This window comes from Egretta garzetta, unplaced genomic scaffold (assembly GCF_000687185.1).
Source record: "Egretta garzetta isolate BGI_Z169 unplaced genomic scaffold, ASM68718v1 scaffold615, whole genome shotgun sequence".
NCBI classification, from domain to species: Eukaryota; Metazoa; Chordata; class Aves; order Pelecaniformes; family Ardeidae; genus Egretta; species Egretta garzetta.
The window spans coordinates 1047093-1067197 of record NW_009259857.1 but is presented as its reverse complement, the minus strand read 5'-3'; the positions used below and the strand labels follow the sequence as shown (position 1 = coordinate 1067197).

General features: G+C 42.4%; 1 protein-coding gene across 2 annotated transcripts; it reads right to left on the bottom strand.

The window, feature by feature from the left end:
- Positions 1-7054: 7054 nt before the first annotated feature.
- On the bottom strand, positions 7055-19667 carry LOC104127334 (glycerol-3-phosphate acyltransferase 3). Of its 2 annotated transcripts, none has more exons than XM_009639998.2 (12): positions 19648-19667; positions 19341-19413; positions 14040-14310; positions 13482-13556; positions 12896-12985; positions 12612-12705; positions 12086-12201; positions 10778-10833; positions 10211-10296; positions 9539-9667; positions 8978-9057; positions 7055-8139 (listed from the first exon to the last, which is right to left on the bottom strand). In XM_009639998.2, the coding sequence occupies exons 2-12, from the start codon at positions 19363-19365 to the stop codon at positions 8013-8015; spliced, it is 1149 nt and encodes a 382-aa protein (XP_009638293.1). In that variant the 5' UTR covers positions 19366-19413; positions 19648-19667; the 3' UTR covers positions 7055-8012. The 2 variants fall into 2 exon arrangements, with proteins under 2 accessions (XP_009638293.1, XP_035751451.1); XM_035895558.1 differs by lacking the exon at positions 19648-19667 and adding an exon at positions 19571-19590.
- Between the last annotated feature and the right edge of the window lie 438 nt (positions 19668-20105).

Genomic DNA, 20105 nt, shown 5'->3' with positions numbered 1-20105 from the left:
TGGGGGTGGGGGGTGGAGGGGTTGGTTTGTTTGTTTTGTTACTCTAAAGCCTCAAGAGATTCTAGTGCAAATTAGGAATCTGAAGGTCATGGGCATAACCCTTGAAGCCACATGCGAAGCACATGGATCTGTTTTTACCAAATTATATGCAATTATTTTATTCTTTTTCAAGAAAATTTACCATTAATCATGTCCCAAAAATTTGTCTATCTAAAGAGGTGGAAGTTGCTAATGAACCTCAATGGTCCCAATTACTTGGGAATTTTTGTATCTAGGAGTACTATCAGAACATGAAATAATGCAGCTTTCCAGGAGCTTTTTACCAAGCAGTGAGGCAAGGAATGAAAATGGAGCCTGGTCATTTTACACCATGTACATGACAGTACTTAGGTCAAAAGCGTATTCATTTTTCATGAAACATGGAAAATTCAAAGTGGTAAAACACAGTTCATGGTCTGAGACTTTGCCAATGGATTCCGGCAGTATTTGGGGTTCATAACCACTCTAGGTTGTGTGATAGAGATATAAGTGGAACTCGAAACATACATATATCTCTGTGTGTGCATATATATCTATATATTTAAAAAAGCCAGACACTCACTGCCAATGTCCCACTGGAAGATGCAGTATCTGAAAAGAACCTAAAATGAGGAGTATATGCAGTTTAAAAGGATGTGAAATTCATTTGACAGAAAGATAGTTATGCCAGAGGTTGATTATTGTATAAAAATGATAACAGTAATTTAAAGAAATTAACAGCATGCCTTAATCTTGTCAAATAGTGATGGCACCTGTAGTGGTGATTAAATAAGACAGGCTGGTTAATACCTGTTAGTGTGCACACACATGTATCTAACCTTAATCTTTTCTCTACACGATATAGTAACACAGCAGTGATGCCGCTCTGGGTAAAAGCTAACTCTCAGTCCTAGCCCGTAGTACAAACCTTAGCCCTTTTGCCAAACCACTCCAGCCCTCTCCGTGTGCTTTGAAAACCTCTGCAAATACAGCAGTAAACACCCTGTTCAAATAACTTAAGGATCAGAAACCAACATGTCTACAGAAATTGGAAATCCTAGCCCTGAGACAGCACCAATTATCAACTCCCCATCAGTTTTCTTGAAGAGATAAATGAGTGCATGTGATTTCAAGGGAGGAGCGGGATGCAAGACAAAGACTGCTGCCATCCTCAAGGTTTATTTTGGGATCCTTTGAAACACAGTAAATCCTGTACTGACTGAAGTGGGAGCACAGGTGAATCCTGACCAAAACATGTTCAAAACTGTGAGGACAACATCTCAAGCTCAAATACAAGCAAAGGTTTTGCCCCTTTGGGGCATGAAGAGGTGGTCTTTACACCGCCCAGAACAGCTCCAAAGGCTACTGAGATGAGTACAAACCAAGGATATAGTCTGGCTGGAGCACTAAATTTTCTGACCAACAAGTTATTTCAAAAGCCATTAAGTGCACTCCCTCCCCAGTCACGTCATCTTTTTAATTCATGTGTTATCTGTACTTTCACAGAACTAGTCCAAGCCTGTGCTATTTCTGAACTTAAGATTGAAGACTTAACGTTTGGGCACCACCTTTCTCAAGGTGTCAGGGACAATTTCTAAAGACATTTTGGCACCTGAAGAATAGGACACAAGGTTTTTAGGCATCCCAAGACGGCATCTGATACCCACCAGGCACTTAACAACCCTAGAAGCCTAAGTACCCTCCCTCACTCCCCCAACCCCTCCCCAAAACCCCAGACAAAATGTTTGACTTTATTTAGCTAGGCTGGCTTAGGGTAAAACAGGTGGGTTGGGGACTTCAGTGGATCACTGGTTTCTTCATATGACTGACTTGGGAACTGACTACCTCCTAAACCAGATTCTTCTTCTCCCTCCCCAACAGGTATCATCATTATTATTGCTGAGCAAGACAAGGGAGAAATTTCTGCTGCTGACAAGAGACCGTGCTTCTGAATTCCCATCCTCTCCCCTACACACAAACCTGGTATTAGAAGCCAAGTGCACAAGCAGAAGTTTGATTGCAATTGTTGGAAAGGATTAATCCCTGCCCAGGCAGCCGGCTTCCACAGTGCAATAATTAAGTGGAACCATTACACAAGAGGAAGCATGAGTTAGAAGATTAGAGTATGCCATGCAAGGTTTGTTTTGTGCTAGAGCTGTCCCCAGGCGAGTTTGCACTGCATCACACTCACTTTATGCAATGTTGTCAAACATCTGGACTAATCAATTATCCTAGGATGAAGAACACATTGTTCTTTAGGTAATTGCAGGAGACGGTGACTTGCTATTGAATGGGAATGGAAAGTCTTGGTATGTCTAGCCTAACACTGACACAGGGCCCCAAGCCGTAAGGGGCAGCGCTCTGGTAAGAATCCCCTTTACTTGAAAACTCCAAGAGCATCAGGGAAGACTGACTTGTAAAAGGCACAAGTCTCCCGCTCCCATCCCAGCTCAGCACCAGTTCATCCCAAAAATCCCTCTTCACTGCCCAAAGCAAGAACATTTCCACTGTTTTGTAGAGAGATAAGGTTATAAGTTACCCCCAGCCAATTCATTGCACAAGGATATAACTTGGGGGAAGAAAAAAAAAAAAAAGCCACACAAACCCCAATAAACCTTCATGCAGCTATCAGCTGAAAGACAGGACTGCTTTTCCTGCAACATATTCAGTATGTGGCTGGATTAAGGCAATGGCCTCAAAGTTCCAAAGAAAATTTCCTTCAGATTTCTGTGCACTTGCTTTTACATAAGACAACTCCGGAATTATCAGGACTTAAAAGCTTAAGTACTAAGACAGGACATGTATTCAAGGTATAGCTAAAAACCTCACTCCTGAGATCCATTCTTGTTTTAAATTGACATGACTCCAGTAAAATGAACCAAGTTACACTGGTGGAATAGTGTCAACACATGACACAGCAGAGCAATTCAGAGAAGTTAAGGGTTATTAATAGCTCATGCTCTCTTCAAAATTAAAATCCCTACAAAGTTAGGTCTCCATGACATGCTGTGCACACAGAATATCATCGGGTGTGTAAGAAAAAATTAGATACAGTCCAGCCTGTGAGTTGTACGCTACCATGGCATAAGGACATAACAGTCACTGTTACTGATGGGAGTACTGGAAACCTCTGGAATTTGGCAGGGCCAGGGCCAGGCGGCCCTTCCCACCACAGATATGCAGAAACTGCAACCTGGCTACCTCTAGCTGAGTTTCTACCTGTGTACCACACCTGGCCTACCAAGGAGAGGTAGGAAACTGGCAGGGAGACTTCTCTGAGCCTCCTCACGAACTTGTAGGGCAGCTCCACTGACACTCAGATACAGGCAACTCCATATCATCCCTCAAAGGTGGTCCCATCACCAGTCTGTAATTTGGAAAACTGAGCCAAGCACTTGCCCATCCCATGCTATTTAACAGAAGTATCGGTCTTACCATCCATGGAACTATCATCTCTTGTATCTGTCTTGTATTTAAAAAAAAAAATCATTTTTCATATTAGGCAAAGGGTAAGAAGAGGTCACAAAAACCATTGTAGAGCCTAAAAGCCAGATATTAGTTTTGAAAGACTATAATAGCTTTATGATCTGTGCAAAAAAATCACCATCATTCCAGATGATGTCTTACATGCACTGGCTTCTCTGTAAAATGAATTTACCTTTTCATTATTATTTACTGACTGTGCTTGTATTTCATTTGTATGGATTTTATCCAGCAAATCAGGGGAAAAAACAGCCTCAGAAAATCTAATAAAAAGATGGAGACAGCAACCAATCATTGGAGTCTGTATCTTGACTTTTGAGGTCACGTTTCTGCCTTTATGTTCATTTCAGGGAAACAAAAACAACATTCTGGATGGGAACAAATCAGAGCTGGTAATGGCATGGACACGTTCTTCAGGAGCAGCAGTGCCAAAAAGCACAGCTATGACAAAACAAGAGTTCACCTTCACTGTTAGGCTTGGACCAGCTAGTTTGTCACGCAAATAAATATTAAAAAAAAATCACCAAGACTTTTTAGCATCTTCCTAGCCCAACTGCATATGTTCACGCATGGCTGAGTCAACATCTGTGTTTTGCAGCACATACCAGCCTACATTCACACTCCAAGTGGCATCCCTCAGAGGTCCATATTGGGACCAGTACTGTTTAATTAATCTTAATAGTAGGATCAAGAGCACCCTCAGCAAATCTGCAGATGACACCAAGCTGAGTGGTGCAGTTGACATGCCTGAGTGACAGGATGCTATCCAGAGGGACCAGGACAAGCTCAAGAAGTGGGCCCATGTGAGCTTCATGAGATTCAACAAGGCCAAGTACAAGGTCCTGCACCTGGATCAGGGCAACCCCAGGCACCAATACAGGACAGGGGATGAAGGGATTGAAAGCAGCCCTGCAGAGGACGACTTGGGGATACTGGTGGATGAAAAACTGGAATGAGCTGGCAACCTGCCCTCACAGCCCAGAAAACCAACCATATTCCAGGCTACATCAAGAGCAGCATGGCCAGCAGGTCGAGGGAGGTGATTCTGCCCTTCTACTCTGCTCTGGCAAGACCCCACCTAGAGTATTGCGTCCAGCTCTGGAGCCCTCAGTACAGGAAAGACATGGACCTGTCAGAGCAGGTCTGGAGGAAGGCCACAAAAGTGATCCAAGGGCTGGAACACTTCTATGAGGAAAGGCTGAGAGAGTTGGGTTTGTTCAGCCTGGAAAAGGCTCCAGGGAGACCTTATTGCAGTCTTCCAGTACCTGAAGCGGGCTGATAAGAAAGATGGGTACAGACTAGAAAGGGGCCATCCCTTCTCTAAATCTAAGGCCTTCCTCTAGATCTAACCAAAAATAATATGTACTTAGGCCCTTAAATAAGGATCAATGCTCTATGTGCTCAGCACTAGGAACTAAGACTTCAAGTTCAAATGCTGCATGGATTTCTTGAGCTGTCTCTGCTGATCCAAACCAATTCTTCTGCAGTATTTCCCGGATCTGTCAGGGGAAAAGTAAAAAATTGTACAAAAAGCTTTCCAAAGGCAGAAGAGAGTAGCTTAACCACCACTGAGCCAAGTAGTATCTTCTATTCACCATCCTTCTGCTATTAGCCACTGTGGTGCACATTGCTGCCCTATAAAAATATTTCTCCAAAGTTAACAGACTAATTTCCAAACCGCTCAGAGAATGTGGATCTCATGTCTGTAACAAATTTGGGATATGGTTCAGAGCTACTGTAGTCACCACTGCTCACACAACCTCCCTGAACACAACATTTTCAAAGATATGAGAAGTCTAGGGATACAACACCAAAAACCTATTAAGTCCTGCAGGAATGGAGTCAAAAAACAAGCAAGACAACATTTTGCTTAGTAAAGATGTATGAGCAACTGCAGGTTCAGGAAACCTCATCAGCTTATTCACCTTCATCTCTTCCACTCATGCAGCATTTAACTGAGTGATGCCTCTTATGGCCGCACAGATAGACTTTACTCATGCAGTCCTCAGTGCCACTCAAACAGCTAATCTGCATGTTTTCTTGATAAATGCTCTCCAAAATAAGGCAGACTGTTTACCAATGAGTTCAGTAGAAGCTATTTGTAAGTCTGTTAAAGTCACAGATTCTAAAAAAAGTCCAAGCTCAATTTGCCAGACATTTCATTACAATATCATATTACCATCCTTTGACTTAGCAGGACTTTTTTTGCCTTAAAATCTAGTTTTGTCCCAAGCCAGAAGCAAACTGCAGTCTTTGGAACTTTTCCCAAAGCTCACAATCCTGTTGCTGTAAACATGTGCACCTAACAGGGCATCTGAGCGAGCATCGTTAAGATTTCAGAAACCACTGCAGTTCAACTACTGATGATCAACTCCAAAAGCAAGAAAAAGCAGAGGGACATCAGCCCATAAACTGACTGAAGATTCTCTTAGGAACCATATATTTAAGCCTTCACCAATACAACTCTTGTTCCACCTACAGAGGAATACATCACAACTAACCTCTTAGAAGAAATTATATATATACACCCCAATATTTATATATAAATTTTAAATTGTGTTACCTAAATTATATTTTGTGTGTATGCATGTGCACACATGCAAGCATGTTTGTAAAAAGGTAAGTTGTCCTTACAAAGCTTCTTACCATGACTGAATTCCAGGAAAGCTCAAGCTCACAGCTAATATCCATAGGTTATGACAAACACATTAGTCCAAAGCTTACATGATCAGTTCATCTTAACAGTAATAATATAACTTTGAACTAAGTTTAACTAGGTTCATATTAATCAAAAAACCTTCACTATGTCTCACTTGTCTTCCCACTCTAACCCTTTTACTATAAACAATTTTGTTCTTAAAGGCCTGACATGCTAAACCTGAAAGCATTTCTCCAAGAGCCCCTTCCCAATGTTTTCTTCCAAGGTCACATACCTCCACAACCAGACATCCAAGACAAAGTACAATGGGCTACAAGCCTCTAGAATATTCAAAAACTGTATTTCTCCTTGTGTAAGTGCATGGACTGAGGGATAATGGAAAACAGATCAGGAACCCTTTTTTGGGAGACTACGTTCTAACAGATTTTTAAACTTGATTATCAGCTGTAGAACAGTAATTTTTTTCAGCATTAAATAGAAAATCTCTTTGCTACAGGAAAATACTACTTACAAATGAACTCAGTTTGTTACCAATTTAGAAGCTCATAGCCGTTTTCCAGGTAATTATAGATTCATTATTTGAGTCTCCCTGATGTGACTTCATGTTGCAATTTCAAGTTCTGTCTGCCTGATGAGTCACTCCTACTCTAAAAGGATAAACACTACACCATACATGTTCCTTAGAGTCCAAGAGGAAAAAAAAAAACAAACAAATAAGTTAGAAATCAGGTAAGATCTCAACTACAATTGGTCCTTTATGTCACAGTCAAAGTTTCCATGACCCTAATTTTAAGTTTGAGATGTATTTACACACATTTAGAAAAAGGGTATAAATGCCACACAAGACCCATTAGAAATATAGAATTTATTTCTCTTTACATTCAGACAGCAACATATTGCAGACTTGAACATGCCACATCTTGTATCGTAGGTGACTTGTGGATCCTATGTTTATAGTTTTGATAGCTATTGCTAGCCCAGATCAACACAAAATGTGTTTCTGGAGTGGCTCTCAATATATTTAAGCCATTAGCAGCAATTTTTGCAGAAGGGTAGTCTTGAAAAACCAATTCATAAAAACTAATCTGTCATAGCCCATGTTATCCAGCTGCTTACCGTATCTTACCTTTACAGCTCCAGATCTCAAGAAAGCAATATTCAACAGTAGCAGTGGACAGGGAGATTGAGGACTTGCCCCTAACTTCCCTCAGATAGCAGTTCTCAATAAAGGCAGTAACATGTTATAAGGCCACCAAATTCCTCACGGTCTGTGAACTGTGCTTTTGGCAGGGCAGTTCCTTTCCTATTCTTTAGGGCCTGCAGCCCTTGCTTTCCTTCCCCCCTTGCACATCCAGGTGCAAGCTAACCAAAAGAGTCAATCTTACAGTTCTGACAACATCCTAAAACATGTCATTTAAGTCATCTACCACTAGAAGTCTGAGCAACAATAAAAAAGACAAAACCTTGTTATGTTTAAAGCTTCAAAGTACCATGAACAAGAGGTATCTTCACAACCAGTGTCCTGACAGCATCCGTTCAGTGTACTTCCCTTCATCCTCATAAACTCGGGAAAAACCGTGGTGCTTTTGCCTCTTAACTCTCCACACATTCAGCTAGAGAATACCAGGAGCTGCAGTGCATCATCACACGAAGATGGGGAGGGGCAGAGAAGAGTGAAAAGGGAGGGAGACACAGAGACGCTGCCCTTGGCAGGCTCTGCACCAGCCATACAAAGAATATGCATACATGTGATGAGGGATTTTGTTGCTCCAGTTTTTGCGTGTTTTTTTAATTAAAAAACTTTATTCCTGCTAAGGCTTGTTGTGCAAAATTAGTTTTTAAGAACCACCATTCAGTCTGACTCTGTTCCTGTAGACAGGCTTCCTATTGATCCATTTCTGACGAGCATCTTGCTATAGTTTTTCTGCTGTTCTTCTTTGAAAGTATCTTTAACTTTGGCTCGTTTCAGACCTCCATCCCTGGAACAGAGCAAGAGAGAAAAGTAACCCATCATGATTGTTACCACTGTTGTTATCAAACTATGTATTGTATTAACTATTTTAGTCAATTCTAGAGTCTCAGAAGATTATTAATGCTTTTCCTCAGAACTTCTAGAACATCCAAGTTTAAGCATGTTTATTAAAACATTTACCTTAAGCCATAATGCTTATGCAGTCCAAATTTTGAGTTTAGCCTGTTAAAGCAGCCTGCTCATATTGGTAACAGATTGCACCTACCATAGAAATCTTTGCCAACCTGGGACACTATTTCCCTAGACTGTAGAGGCAGTCAATCTTGTGTAATACCATACTTGTCTCTTGCCTTACGCCATTCATAGTTGAATCCGTTTGCCCATTCTCTTCATCAGAATCCTGCTGTCAAGTTTGTTTCATGCAGTCCTATGAAATCTAGGAATTATGCTGCTACTTACTGAGGTTGGACATGAGAAAGTCAGAGCAGAAAGCCTTAAGCCCTGTGTTTTATTTTTGTTGTTCATCAGTTTTGCCAACTAACGTCACTTCTGCTCCTTAGTCTCAGCATGAGTCTCAACATGAGAAACAACTGTGAAGGGGCCCTCTTCAAAAAGCATCAAGCCTTTAGGTGAAACCCGCTGCATGAGCGCTACATGCTCCAAAGACTTCATGCACCTTTTTTATTTTTACTTTCACATACACATATGTGCATGTGAAGTTACTCCCTCATTTTCTCCTAAGTGGAATAAAGATATTTACGTTACCTGTCCAAGGTAAGGGAGGAAGCACCTCTCAAATTAACAACAGATAGTCCATGAAGTCTAAGAAGGATAGCATCACTCACCAGGGAAGTTCAGTCAGTCCTCCTTGGCGAGCAATGGCTGACTTCACTCTGTTGGCAAACTGAACAGCATCTTCACCTTCCTTCAAGGGTCATAAATTCAACATAATCAAAGCAGAGAGAAGTGTATTAAAACAGATTTCCATAACGCTTTTCATCTGCTGCCTCATCAAACTAGCTCACTGCCAAACGATCCGACCCTTATCATGCCAACACAATCTGATGTTCCAATGAGATAATAGTTTAGCTCATTTTTCCCCTAAAGTGTTGAAATCAGGGGAAAATTTTGCTCTAACAGGACAAAACATTAACAGCATTGCTACCAAGAACAGCAGTATATTTACTGCTGTCCTTTGCAAATTTGGTGCACTGATGATGGTGCCAAGGAAAAGCTACATCCAATCATAGATCAAAGTCCACACTAACAGAAGTCCAGTATAAAACTGATTTGGAGACATGGGGTGGGTAGGAGTTTAGGCAGAGAGAAAAAAAAAAGTAAAAATAGGCACTTGCAGACACAGTCAGGTTCTTAAATAGCAATCAGTTAACCACATGCTAGATTACCTTTCTAACCATTGGTGGCATGTACCACACATTGCAAACAATGGCCCAGCTGGTCATTATTCGCAGCAGATAGCTCACAATGTTGTATTTGCTGCTGTTCCAGAATGCATCTCCAAACTGAGGATCATACTGTAAGGGATCACAAAAAAACAAGAGTTAAAACCCTTTCCCCACAGACCATCACAGCCTGTCTCAGATCTGAGGTGGATGCATTCAGTTACACACTAGAGTAAGAAAATTCACAATTGACATGTTTGCTTAGAATGAGGCTTTAGAAAAATTAGCCTGTGTTTATTAGTGCTGCTTGTGATTACCATACAGAGCCAGCAGCAGATGCCACCCATTTGCCCGAACAGCCAAGAGATCTAAGTCTGCTGCAAGCTGCATGCTTCTCTTCCCTTCAGCACTGGGAAGGACCAGCTGGATCTCCCTTCCTTCCAGCTTTCTGGAAGAATAAGCTGAGCCCACCAGGTCCTACCAGCAAGGCTCCATAGGCTGAAGGACTTCACCTTCTCTTTTTAGCCACTTACGGTCTAGGGGTCATCCACAGCACATAGCCAATTGCCAGAGCTACTGTGCTTTCATTAGCAGCTGTACTGAGACAGCTTACTATCACCCTGACAAAAACAGATCCCAAACTTTGAAATTCAGCAGCCAGCTACTTCCACTTACTTTGATTGCAACAGGATAGATTGTCCCTCCTATTTCAAAGCTCCCCTTCTTGAACATCATCACAGATGTATTGTTTATGCAGGTGCCTGTCCAGAAGAGAAACTGAAATCATTACTTCACACAGCCTACCACATTTCAGGAGCAACACTACATACAGATCTTACACTCACTGAGGAGCAAGTGCAGGCCCTTTAGGGGTAAATTAAGCATCTCTCCCCTATTTGCTTTAATTCTTTGTCTTGTGACTGACTCCCTGAATGAAGCCAGAACACATGAGAAAAAAAACACACAAAGCTGAGGTCAGATCTGTAGGACAGTGAATTTATTTCTTTTGCCTTGTGAATATCATCTTGCTATTATTCTGCCCATAGCTTCTGCCAGGAGACCCAACAGCCAGGGACAGTATTGTGTTTTCTTCATATAATTTCATATTAAAGATGAAAAATAGGAATGCCCTAATAAAATCTAAGCCAGATGTGAAGATACATTTGAGCACCAGAAGCCACAAAAAGCTAACAGGGATGACATCTACACTGAATGCAGAAAAGGAGCAGTTCAGCTTCTTACCTTCTGGAAAAATTAAGATTGGGAGTTTGCTCTTATCCGCCACATGTTCCCTGAGTCTGTGAAAGCAGAAGGAAAGCTTAAAAAACAACTCCTTTCCACTCTTCTTTCCCAAGGCAGGTGCACTAAAAATGTCTTTACATATATATATTTGTTTGAAATGAAAGCCTTCTACTGGACACTAATTTGTACTTGCCTTTCTGTTTCTAACAAATCTGAAGCTTTGCACAAGCTATCCCTTAGGCCCCTGGTGCACTACACTGAGGCAACATCCTGTTTTCTTTCCTCCATATTAGTTTATTAATGACTGTCAGGGAAGCCAACAAGTATATGCCATTAAGTTAGTCCAATTAACTCTGATCAACTCAACCTGCAAGAGATTGCCTACATAAGAAAAAAAAAAGTCCTGTGCAGTGGCCCATCCAGGTTCTGCTTACTTAACAGCAGATTTCTTAAAAAGAGGACTCCTAAATGCCCACAGCTTACACTCCTTGGAATGACACTTGGATGACTTGGCAAAGCTGTCCTGCTGTGCAGAGGCCAATGAGGTGGTGAAGAAGTTAACCTGTCAAAGTTAACCTAAAAGTTTAGGAAGAATTTCTATGACTGTACTACAGTGTTAATGGGTATGTCTTTAGTGACATTCTGCAGAAAGCCACCTTTGTAAGCACCTCAGTTTTTTTAACTAGCCACATTTTTGCCCTTCACCCTAACAAGCAAAGCTTCCTGTTTCCAGTGGCTCACAGTTTTGAATGAAGTCAAGACCGTTAGTGTCACAGAAAGCCCAATTTTTCCATCAGTATTTCTCTTCAACAGAAAATCCCAGAATTTGAGGTATCTTCACATCCTTTCAAAATGTGTATCTGAATTCATCAGCCATTAGTTACTATGTTGATGGCTACCCAGATTAGACATTTTGTGACAGTCTGCTGCAATCCAGACCTTACCAGAACCTTTGGCCTGAACCCTCTAAACTTTAAGCCTTTCTTAGTGACCTGGGAACCTGGCATTTTAACCAGTCTACTGTATCAAAGCCCACACAAGCAAGCATATTTGGGTCATTCTGAATGATGCAGTTTTACCACCCCTCCACTCCAAGAACTGCTATTGAGCCACTGCTATACTGATTGCTTCCAGTCCTACCTACATCTACTGATTTGCAATAACCTACATTATTTCAGCCTACAGTAACGTGGAATTACACATAACTCATACCCCTGTGATTAGCATTTATAAGCAGCAGCCATCAGGCACTAGCAGGTACCAGGGTTACACTGGCACTGCAATCCCCCGCCCCAACCCACGCCTCACCTTTTTGTCACTAGATGGCGGTCTTTAATTTCTGAGCGTTCAAACCAGACATGAGGACAGGCCTTGACTGTGGCTCTCTGAATAACGCCCATTAGTCCACCGTGAACCTGGCCAACCTGCAAGGCCCCATAAGGCACATCAGCGTACAAGACATCTGAAAAGTAGAACCTCCTCTTCTGCATGCCCCTCAAAAAAACCCCAAACACACTGGAGACTACAAACCAGGATTGGGCAGTGCCCACAAAAACTTAAAATGCATTCACTTGAAAGGATCGACACATGCATGGAAGCGTATCTCAAGTATTTCACCAGATGAAGAGCCTAGCATTGACACTGCCAGGACAACTTCACCAGCACATAACTTATAGACCAACTTCAACACAATTTACACTTTTCCCCACTGACTAGCACTCAAGTTAACAACTCTACCGTGAAAGTTAAGTACTGAACTCCACAACCAGTACCCCACAATCTTTCCCTTTCCTGGCCTCTCCCTCTGCTGTAGTCATCATGGATCTCCTCATACCATTGCATAGCATCCATCATTTGTCAAAATGATCGCATCTATTGGTGACGTGTGGTTGGCAACACAAATTCCTCCTTTCTGAGGTTTGTTTTCCCTGCAATTACATAATTTTTTTGTTAGACTACTAGGGCACACACATAGAATTCCATAAAGCTGTCAGGTGAGTCAGCATCTAGTGTGACATTAACCTGCAGGTCAGGAAAGAGCTGCCCCATTTCAAATAGGATACTTACACACATAGAAGTATACACACACATTTGCTATCGTAACATCAGTTTACTCACTTGTTATGGTAATGGATAGTACCGGACAGAGCTCTGACAAGGATGCGGGAGCAGGTGAGGTGGACCACTTCACTCAAATAGGTTTTCACACTGAAAGAAATCACAGGCATATGAAGGATCCTGGAAAGCTGCTAGACACACACTCAGTATTCCCCAGCCTACTCAACACAACTCATGGCTGAAATTTTCCTGGTACTCTGGAGCACAGAGGGATATTTGCAGATTTACTACTCACTTGACACAGCAGCTCAGCCGAGACATATCATAGCCTTGGTCTCACTTACCTAGGCAAGGCTGTATTCTCCTCACTGCATATTTTTTATCCCAGCACTGTTACCTTCCCTACAACATTCCATTTCAGTCTCTCATGACAGCAAGAGGAGCCCATCAGAAACTACCAACCTCAGTGCCAAGGCTGGCAAGAAGCCTACCTCAGCCCAAGTTCAAAATGCCATTAAAAGTAAGGCCACAAGTTTGTGGGTAGAGTGGACTATCGCTTGTAAAATCTGTCCAGTCCTAATCTTGAGCTGTTTGCGCTGATGCAAATTGGCAAGTTTGTCTCTCACGTGCTACACACAGTACCTACCTGCTGTTTGGCAGCTGTCCTACCATTGTTGTCCCCACAATCATTGAGGTAATCCCAATGGCAGCAAGGGTAAAGCTACAGACAAAATAGACATTAAATCAAAATAAGTAGTTTTGCTCATTTTAATATCACTTTCCACTTGAAAATATAACAGGATAGCAGGAATTCAGTTATTCCTCAGCTACTTGACATATCCAGTTCTCTAACTCAGTAATTCCCTGACACAAAATCAGTCTATCAAAGGCAGCAGATTCAGATACCCCAATGGACATAGTGTCAGGGAGTTTTAGAGCTCACCCCTTACACTTATGTTGCCAATACATATGACTTAGGGGCAACATCCACAGAAAAGATGACCACTATCCCTAATCTACTCTCCACAGTAAATGGCCAGATAAAAATGTTCTGAATAGCTTCTTAACCATTCAAAGGAGAGTTTAAGCCAGTTCATCTTCTGTATCTGCTAATGGGTTAAAAACGCTGAGATGACATTTCCCAAGAAAATACACATTTACATGTTCCCAGACTGACAAAACCCCTCAGCACCCATGAGCTTACCGTAGGGGCAGCAGGAAGCAGTACCGCACTATAACCCCAATGACCCAAACAACAGTCAGCCTCAGGCTGATGTAGTGGAAGTTGACATTAGTCCTTGTGAGGAGATTCCAGGAGACCAGCTCTTCAGAGGAAAATCTTTGGGTGACCTCATCTTCCACAATGGCCTCAAACCCTTTTCTGCAGAAGTAGAATATGTCAGAGAATTCAAAGTCCACTCGATGCAGACGCGCAATTTCTTTCTCCATAGGCGTTTCATCTCTTTCAATGATACCTTAGGAAGGAAAGAGTAACCATATGAGGAAATAATTCTATACAGTAAGTCATCCTCCAAATCACTTGCCACTCTGCATTACTCGCGGAGACAAACTTACTGTCAGAGCCCCTCCTACGACAGCAAGATCAGATGGGTAGTTGAGCACAGCATACTCTTCAGTAGGCCAGTTCTAGATCCCCTTCCTCACATAAACAGCTTGAGCAGCAATTATATCAAGTACTGTTCCTTACTGAAGGTGAAATAAGGAGGCAAACCTTTTCCCACCATCTGACAAGCCCTCAACTCAGCAACTTTAAGACCATGCTATGCTTCCAGAGTTAACCAAGTGAGACCTTGGCCTTTCCATTCCCTTCTCCTGGTGCTCTGTGTATTTAAGGGCATTCTGTCTCCTCCATGGAGGCTTCCCTGTTCCTCCCTAGGCCCAACTCATCAGACATTCTGGCATCCCACAGCCACATTCAGCTGCAACACACTCTATTGCTACCTGCCAAAGCCCCAGACTGCAACAGCTACCTGACATCTGTGCACAGACCAGCTTTGGATTAAATGTCCTCCCTCCCTTCACAGAACAGTCTTTTCTATAAGCACAGACAGGACCACACTATTTTTTATTTTAGTTTAAATCAAACTAAGAAAAACCCTCCAAAAAACCCCCCAAAGTCAAAGGAAGTTGTGCCCAGAGGTGCCTTGATATAATTCAGTTTGGCACTAACAGCTGTGTTTCAGTTGAACTCTGCCCACATAATGCCTGGCAATAGAAAAGAAGCCCAAAGAGTTCAGAATTGCAGTACAAATAGCAAGCATTCCCTCTCTTCCTCCCTTTTTGTTTTTTATACGTACAGTCTGATAAACACCAACTTCTCACTAGAGCTTTCAAAGGCAAAGACAAATTGTGTAAGCTAAATATAAAGATCAAGTAGCTGCTTTGTGGTAAGCAAGTCTGGCTCCAGAAATTGATGACTGAAGAAATCTAGAATAACGTTTAACCAGAGCAACTATCCCCTGAGACACTCAGCTAGGGTTACAGAGGTCCAAGTTCAGGTTGCCACTCTGTCAGACACCCTCTGACAAATTGCATAAACTTTGTGCTTCCATGTTGAGATAAAAAAATGGGAAAGGAGGAAGCAACTCAACAGTTTCAAGCTACTAAGCACTTTCCCACAAATATACATTGCACAATGTGGAAATCTGCATCCCAAGAAATCTTGCCAGCAGAAAAACTGTGAATATACTTGATATGAAAATCACACACAACATTGAAACTACAAGTGACATGAAAAATCTTTGTATTGCACTGTAGCATACATATGGGATAACGCATGAAGCTCCAAGGTACAAGTCCCACAGATCACCAAGGTAAACACTAAAGAACAACATGCAAGAGATATGACACGCTGCAACAAAACCTATTAGCACATTCAGCTCTGAACTTGGCAGCCACAACCTGCAAGTCCCACCAGCAGACCATCTCAGTGCACTGTCCTATTACTAGCCTATAAATATAAATCGTTATTATGGCACACTCGAACACCCACATACCCTTCGGGATCTAAATTATACAAACATACATCGCATCAAACATTTAGCAGGATGGATTGTCATATTTTAAACCCAAACCAGAGCTGTAGTTTGTGGTTCAATTTTTCTTTCAGTCAGCCCCTTAAACCTCCAAGCTGTGAAACTTCCAAGACTAGGCAAATCAGCCCAATCCATCTGCTCCATGCTGCTACTGGGGTGGGAGACAGGTTATAGCAAAGAAACTGGCCAGGGGAACTCTCCAGCACCCATCATACACACACTCTTCTCTCCAGTTCCCAGGAGAGCCATGAATGCTCCCTCCTTATCCAGCCCCTGGTTCAGCATCAGCCAAACAGTTGGCTCCCCTGGCTCCTCCTTGTTGGCTGAAACCAGCTCAGGTTCAAGTTTAACACACTGCTAGCGCAGCCAGGGTAGCACAGCTGTCATGTCTTGCCTCACCAGGCTGCACTGTCGTTGTCACACGACACCCTCATGCACAAGCTGCCTTGCAGCCTTGGGACAAGCTACTCTGAGCCAAGATCTCAGCAGCACCTGAATGAACAGCACAAAACACATGCTGCTCAGGTGATGTACTTAGCTTTCTTGTAATCAGAAGTAACATTTAGTGGCCTTTAATCCCTTGACCACAGGCAGAGCTGAGTCTGCCAAAGATAGCTAAAAGGCAGCATTATGCAGGAGTACAGCAAACATCACTCTCGACCAAAAAAGCCATAGCCACTGCTTTACTCAGTGTCACACCAACACCCATACTAACAGCTTTTCAGCTGCAATGAGACAGACATCTAACCTCCAAGTGTCTACGCAGCCAAGAGCTACCATTGGGCCCAGCACATAAATACACTGCCCTCTAACACAGAGGGACCTTGAAGTGCCAGCACCAGGTAATTCCTCACATAGCAACTACACCAGCCAACATTTTTCTTAGGGCTATTCCTTATCACACCACCAACAGGGGCACATTACCAACAGATGTGAAATATACTGGATTTGGTACTGAAGGAAGAGGTGGTGTCTCTTTAGTAATGCTCTCTCATCTTCCATATTGAGGGGCACTGGATTTTAGGTCTTTGGGGAGGACCATTTTTGCTTTACCTGGGAACAGGAAAACTTGCCCTTGTGCATGCATCCGCAATGCTCCATCCCATCTTGACCCACCTCCTACTGAGGACTGGACAGTCAGGAAAGACAGAAGAGGTGCTACACATTCCCCTTCAGCACTTAACATGCATATGCATACAAACATATAGACACTTAACCTTTACCCTGTTCTAATCAGCTGCTCCATAATTCATTATCACCAGGAATTTCTCCTCCCTCAGTAAATATTATGCAATGTAATTGGGCCTCTCCATCTGCTCATGTTCTGTCACCTCAGGGGATGCCAACTTATACACTGCACTCAGACATACACCTGCCCTGGCCCTCAAGTACTTTCATCCACATACAGACTCCTAATCACAAGTCAGTTAGTTCTATGCTTAAAAAACTCCAAAAAGCAATATACAGAGCACAGCTTGGCACTGCAGATTCCACATCTCCCCTACTCCCCATACCCTCCCAAGTAAGGAATAGTTAGACTCTAAGCTTACTGCAGCAAGAGCCACCTGCAGTGGGGAAAGGTTTTAATTTTAATTTCAAATATAAAGACATTAAAAAGCATGCTTCAGGCCACCGTTGCAATTGTGTATCCCCATCCATAAGACCACTTGAACATAGCCTGCACACGGTCATCTACATCACCTCAGGCCATTTTTATCAACTACAACTCATGCTCCAGACAGTGGAGTGCACCCAGATTAGTCCAGGTTCTGAACTACAGCACATATTAGCACTATAGACCTTTCTGTCACACACACAGGGGGAATAGGTACTTGTAGTTTTATGGGAAGATAGCTCATAGAATATGATCTACTAGCCAGGTCCTCTCTCTCCCTTTACCTTTCTTTTCTACAGAAGAAAGAAATGACATGCCAGAATGATCACATGTCCAGGAAGACAAGAGCTCCTACTGTGTGGCTAAAGCAGCACAGTTGGATCTCTTGCCCTCTCACTGACCCATGATGTAATGGGACACTATCATCCTTACAGGAAGAAAAAGGATATCTTGCTGCATCACTGGCAGCCTGTGAAACATAGATAGCAGGGCGCTGACATTATTTGGAAGGATCACTCACCTTGCCTTGCCCCCCACCCAAAAAAAGAACTCCCACAACTTTCAGGATACTGGCAAGTGATACAGGACATACTTTTTCTCAGCCACTTTAAAGTTGCAATTAAATAAGACAAATTTTAATCTGTTGTAAGAGCTGCTGTGCAGTACCTCCAGTTTATAATTACAGGTGCTGACAGTTGGATCTGCTACCATCGGAACCCGTTTCATGCCTGGCCTGCAGATAGTACAATATCAGTGCTTACAGTATTGATAAGGATACTCCTTTGGAGATGAAACACAACCAGTTCAGTCCCTTTTACTACATTGTGCTTGCATGAGCCTATTTGTAGAATCAGGTAACAATTGACTTCTCTACTAACTGGCAGGCTGGTCCTGTTTCCTGCTGTGCTGTCTAATGAGGGAGCACACAGAAGATACTGACACTGCTGTCAAATGCTGGCAAAAACAAGCAAATCAACAGCAATACCAAAGCAGCCAGGAACCAGGAAAAAACCAAGTGCTGGCTGCAACACCTTGCTCAGCCTTCACTTACTTCCTGGGCAAACTCAGACTGCTCTCACTGTGCTTACAGCTCCAAAGTCCTACAGCCAACTCTGACCTAGTACAGCCTACCATGACACACACACAGCATGCATTAAGATATAGTAAAAGAACTAATTTCAAAAATAGGCTAAAGGAAGAAATATGAAGCAACTCTTCAGCTGCCTTTCTACAGTAACTGAGTGTAAGAAGTTCGTCTGGCAAACACTGAGGTAACTCCAGGAGGCAAAAGGTGAACAGCAGCAGACCAAAAAAAAGGAATAAGTTTAACACCACACACTTGCATCTAGCAGCCCTACAACAGAAAAAGCACTGAGCTTGGGAAAAAAAAGTGCTGTCCACCAAGTATTCAGATCTCCTCAGAAATTAAGTGTACTCTGATGCTCTTAGGACTGAGACAGTTTGCCAGCGGCCCTGCAAGCTGTGACTTAAAGACTGATTTCAAGACAAAAATCAAGGTCATATTGTAACTTGAAAGTTTCCCTCAAGTGGGGACAGTATCTTAAGCTCTACTTTGTTTTGTTAAACTTGACATTATTTCATACCCTTCATTTCCTCATCCCCTGACTTTTCAACCATTCAGTACGAGCCAGTAAAAGAAGCAGGAACAGTTCTTTTGCCAGCAGCATTGCAAAACAATTAGATGTAACAGTTAACTTGTAACCATCCCACCTCTTCTCCAGTTCTCTTGTGCACACATTTAACTTCCCCATTTGAAGAGGACTTAGTTCTACTTTAAAACATTAGCCTTATCAATTTGGCCCCGAGCTCTCACCATTAGCAGCAGGAGTCTTTAGCATCTGTGGCTGCGGCTTTTTGACACCTTTTTCTATCCGTATAGTGGCCCACTGTTGAAGAGAAAGAAAACATTAATTTCACAAATGTAGTATTCACTTAAGAAAAAAGTCACCTAAAAAGCAACAGTTAATCAAAGGCAGGTTGTGATTTTCAAAGAATATCTTGACAAGTCATCATCACCCAACCTCCTCAGATGTGTCTACAAACCTCTAATAGCTCCTCTGAAGAAACACTGCCCCAATGTATTTAATAATAAAAAAAACCCTCTCCATGCCAGTCAGTACCTCCCAATTCTGTTTGCCAGTTTTCAGAGAGCCAGCTCAGTGTTTCACAGATGTTTCAGTTCCAGTTCAGATAGACAGCCACCAAGAGCCTGATAGGCCTCTGTCAGCTTTGCTACTTGCATGCCAGCCACCCAGTCATGGCCACATGGGAAACTCCAGGAGTTGAGCTAGAAAACAGCCCCTGAGCATGCAACACGTGTTCACAGAGCCAACAGACACATCACAACTCAGTTTTGTCTTCTTTCAGAATAGTTTCATCACACTAAAGCAAAAAAAGTCCTAATTAGGTTAAGTCAAAGTGAGGCCTGCACACAGCTAACTGCTAAAAACCAAACCAGAATTTGCAGTCATGGGAAGTCTCATTTAAGTTCAGTCTCACTCCAAAGAGGATTGCATCCAAGATTTTTCCAAGCTGAACAAACCGAAATTTCCTTTGACTCTGCAACTGCTTATTTCTT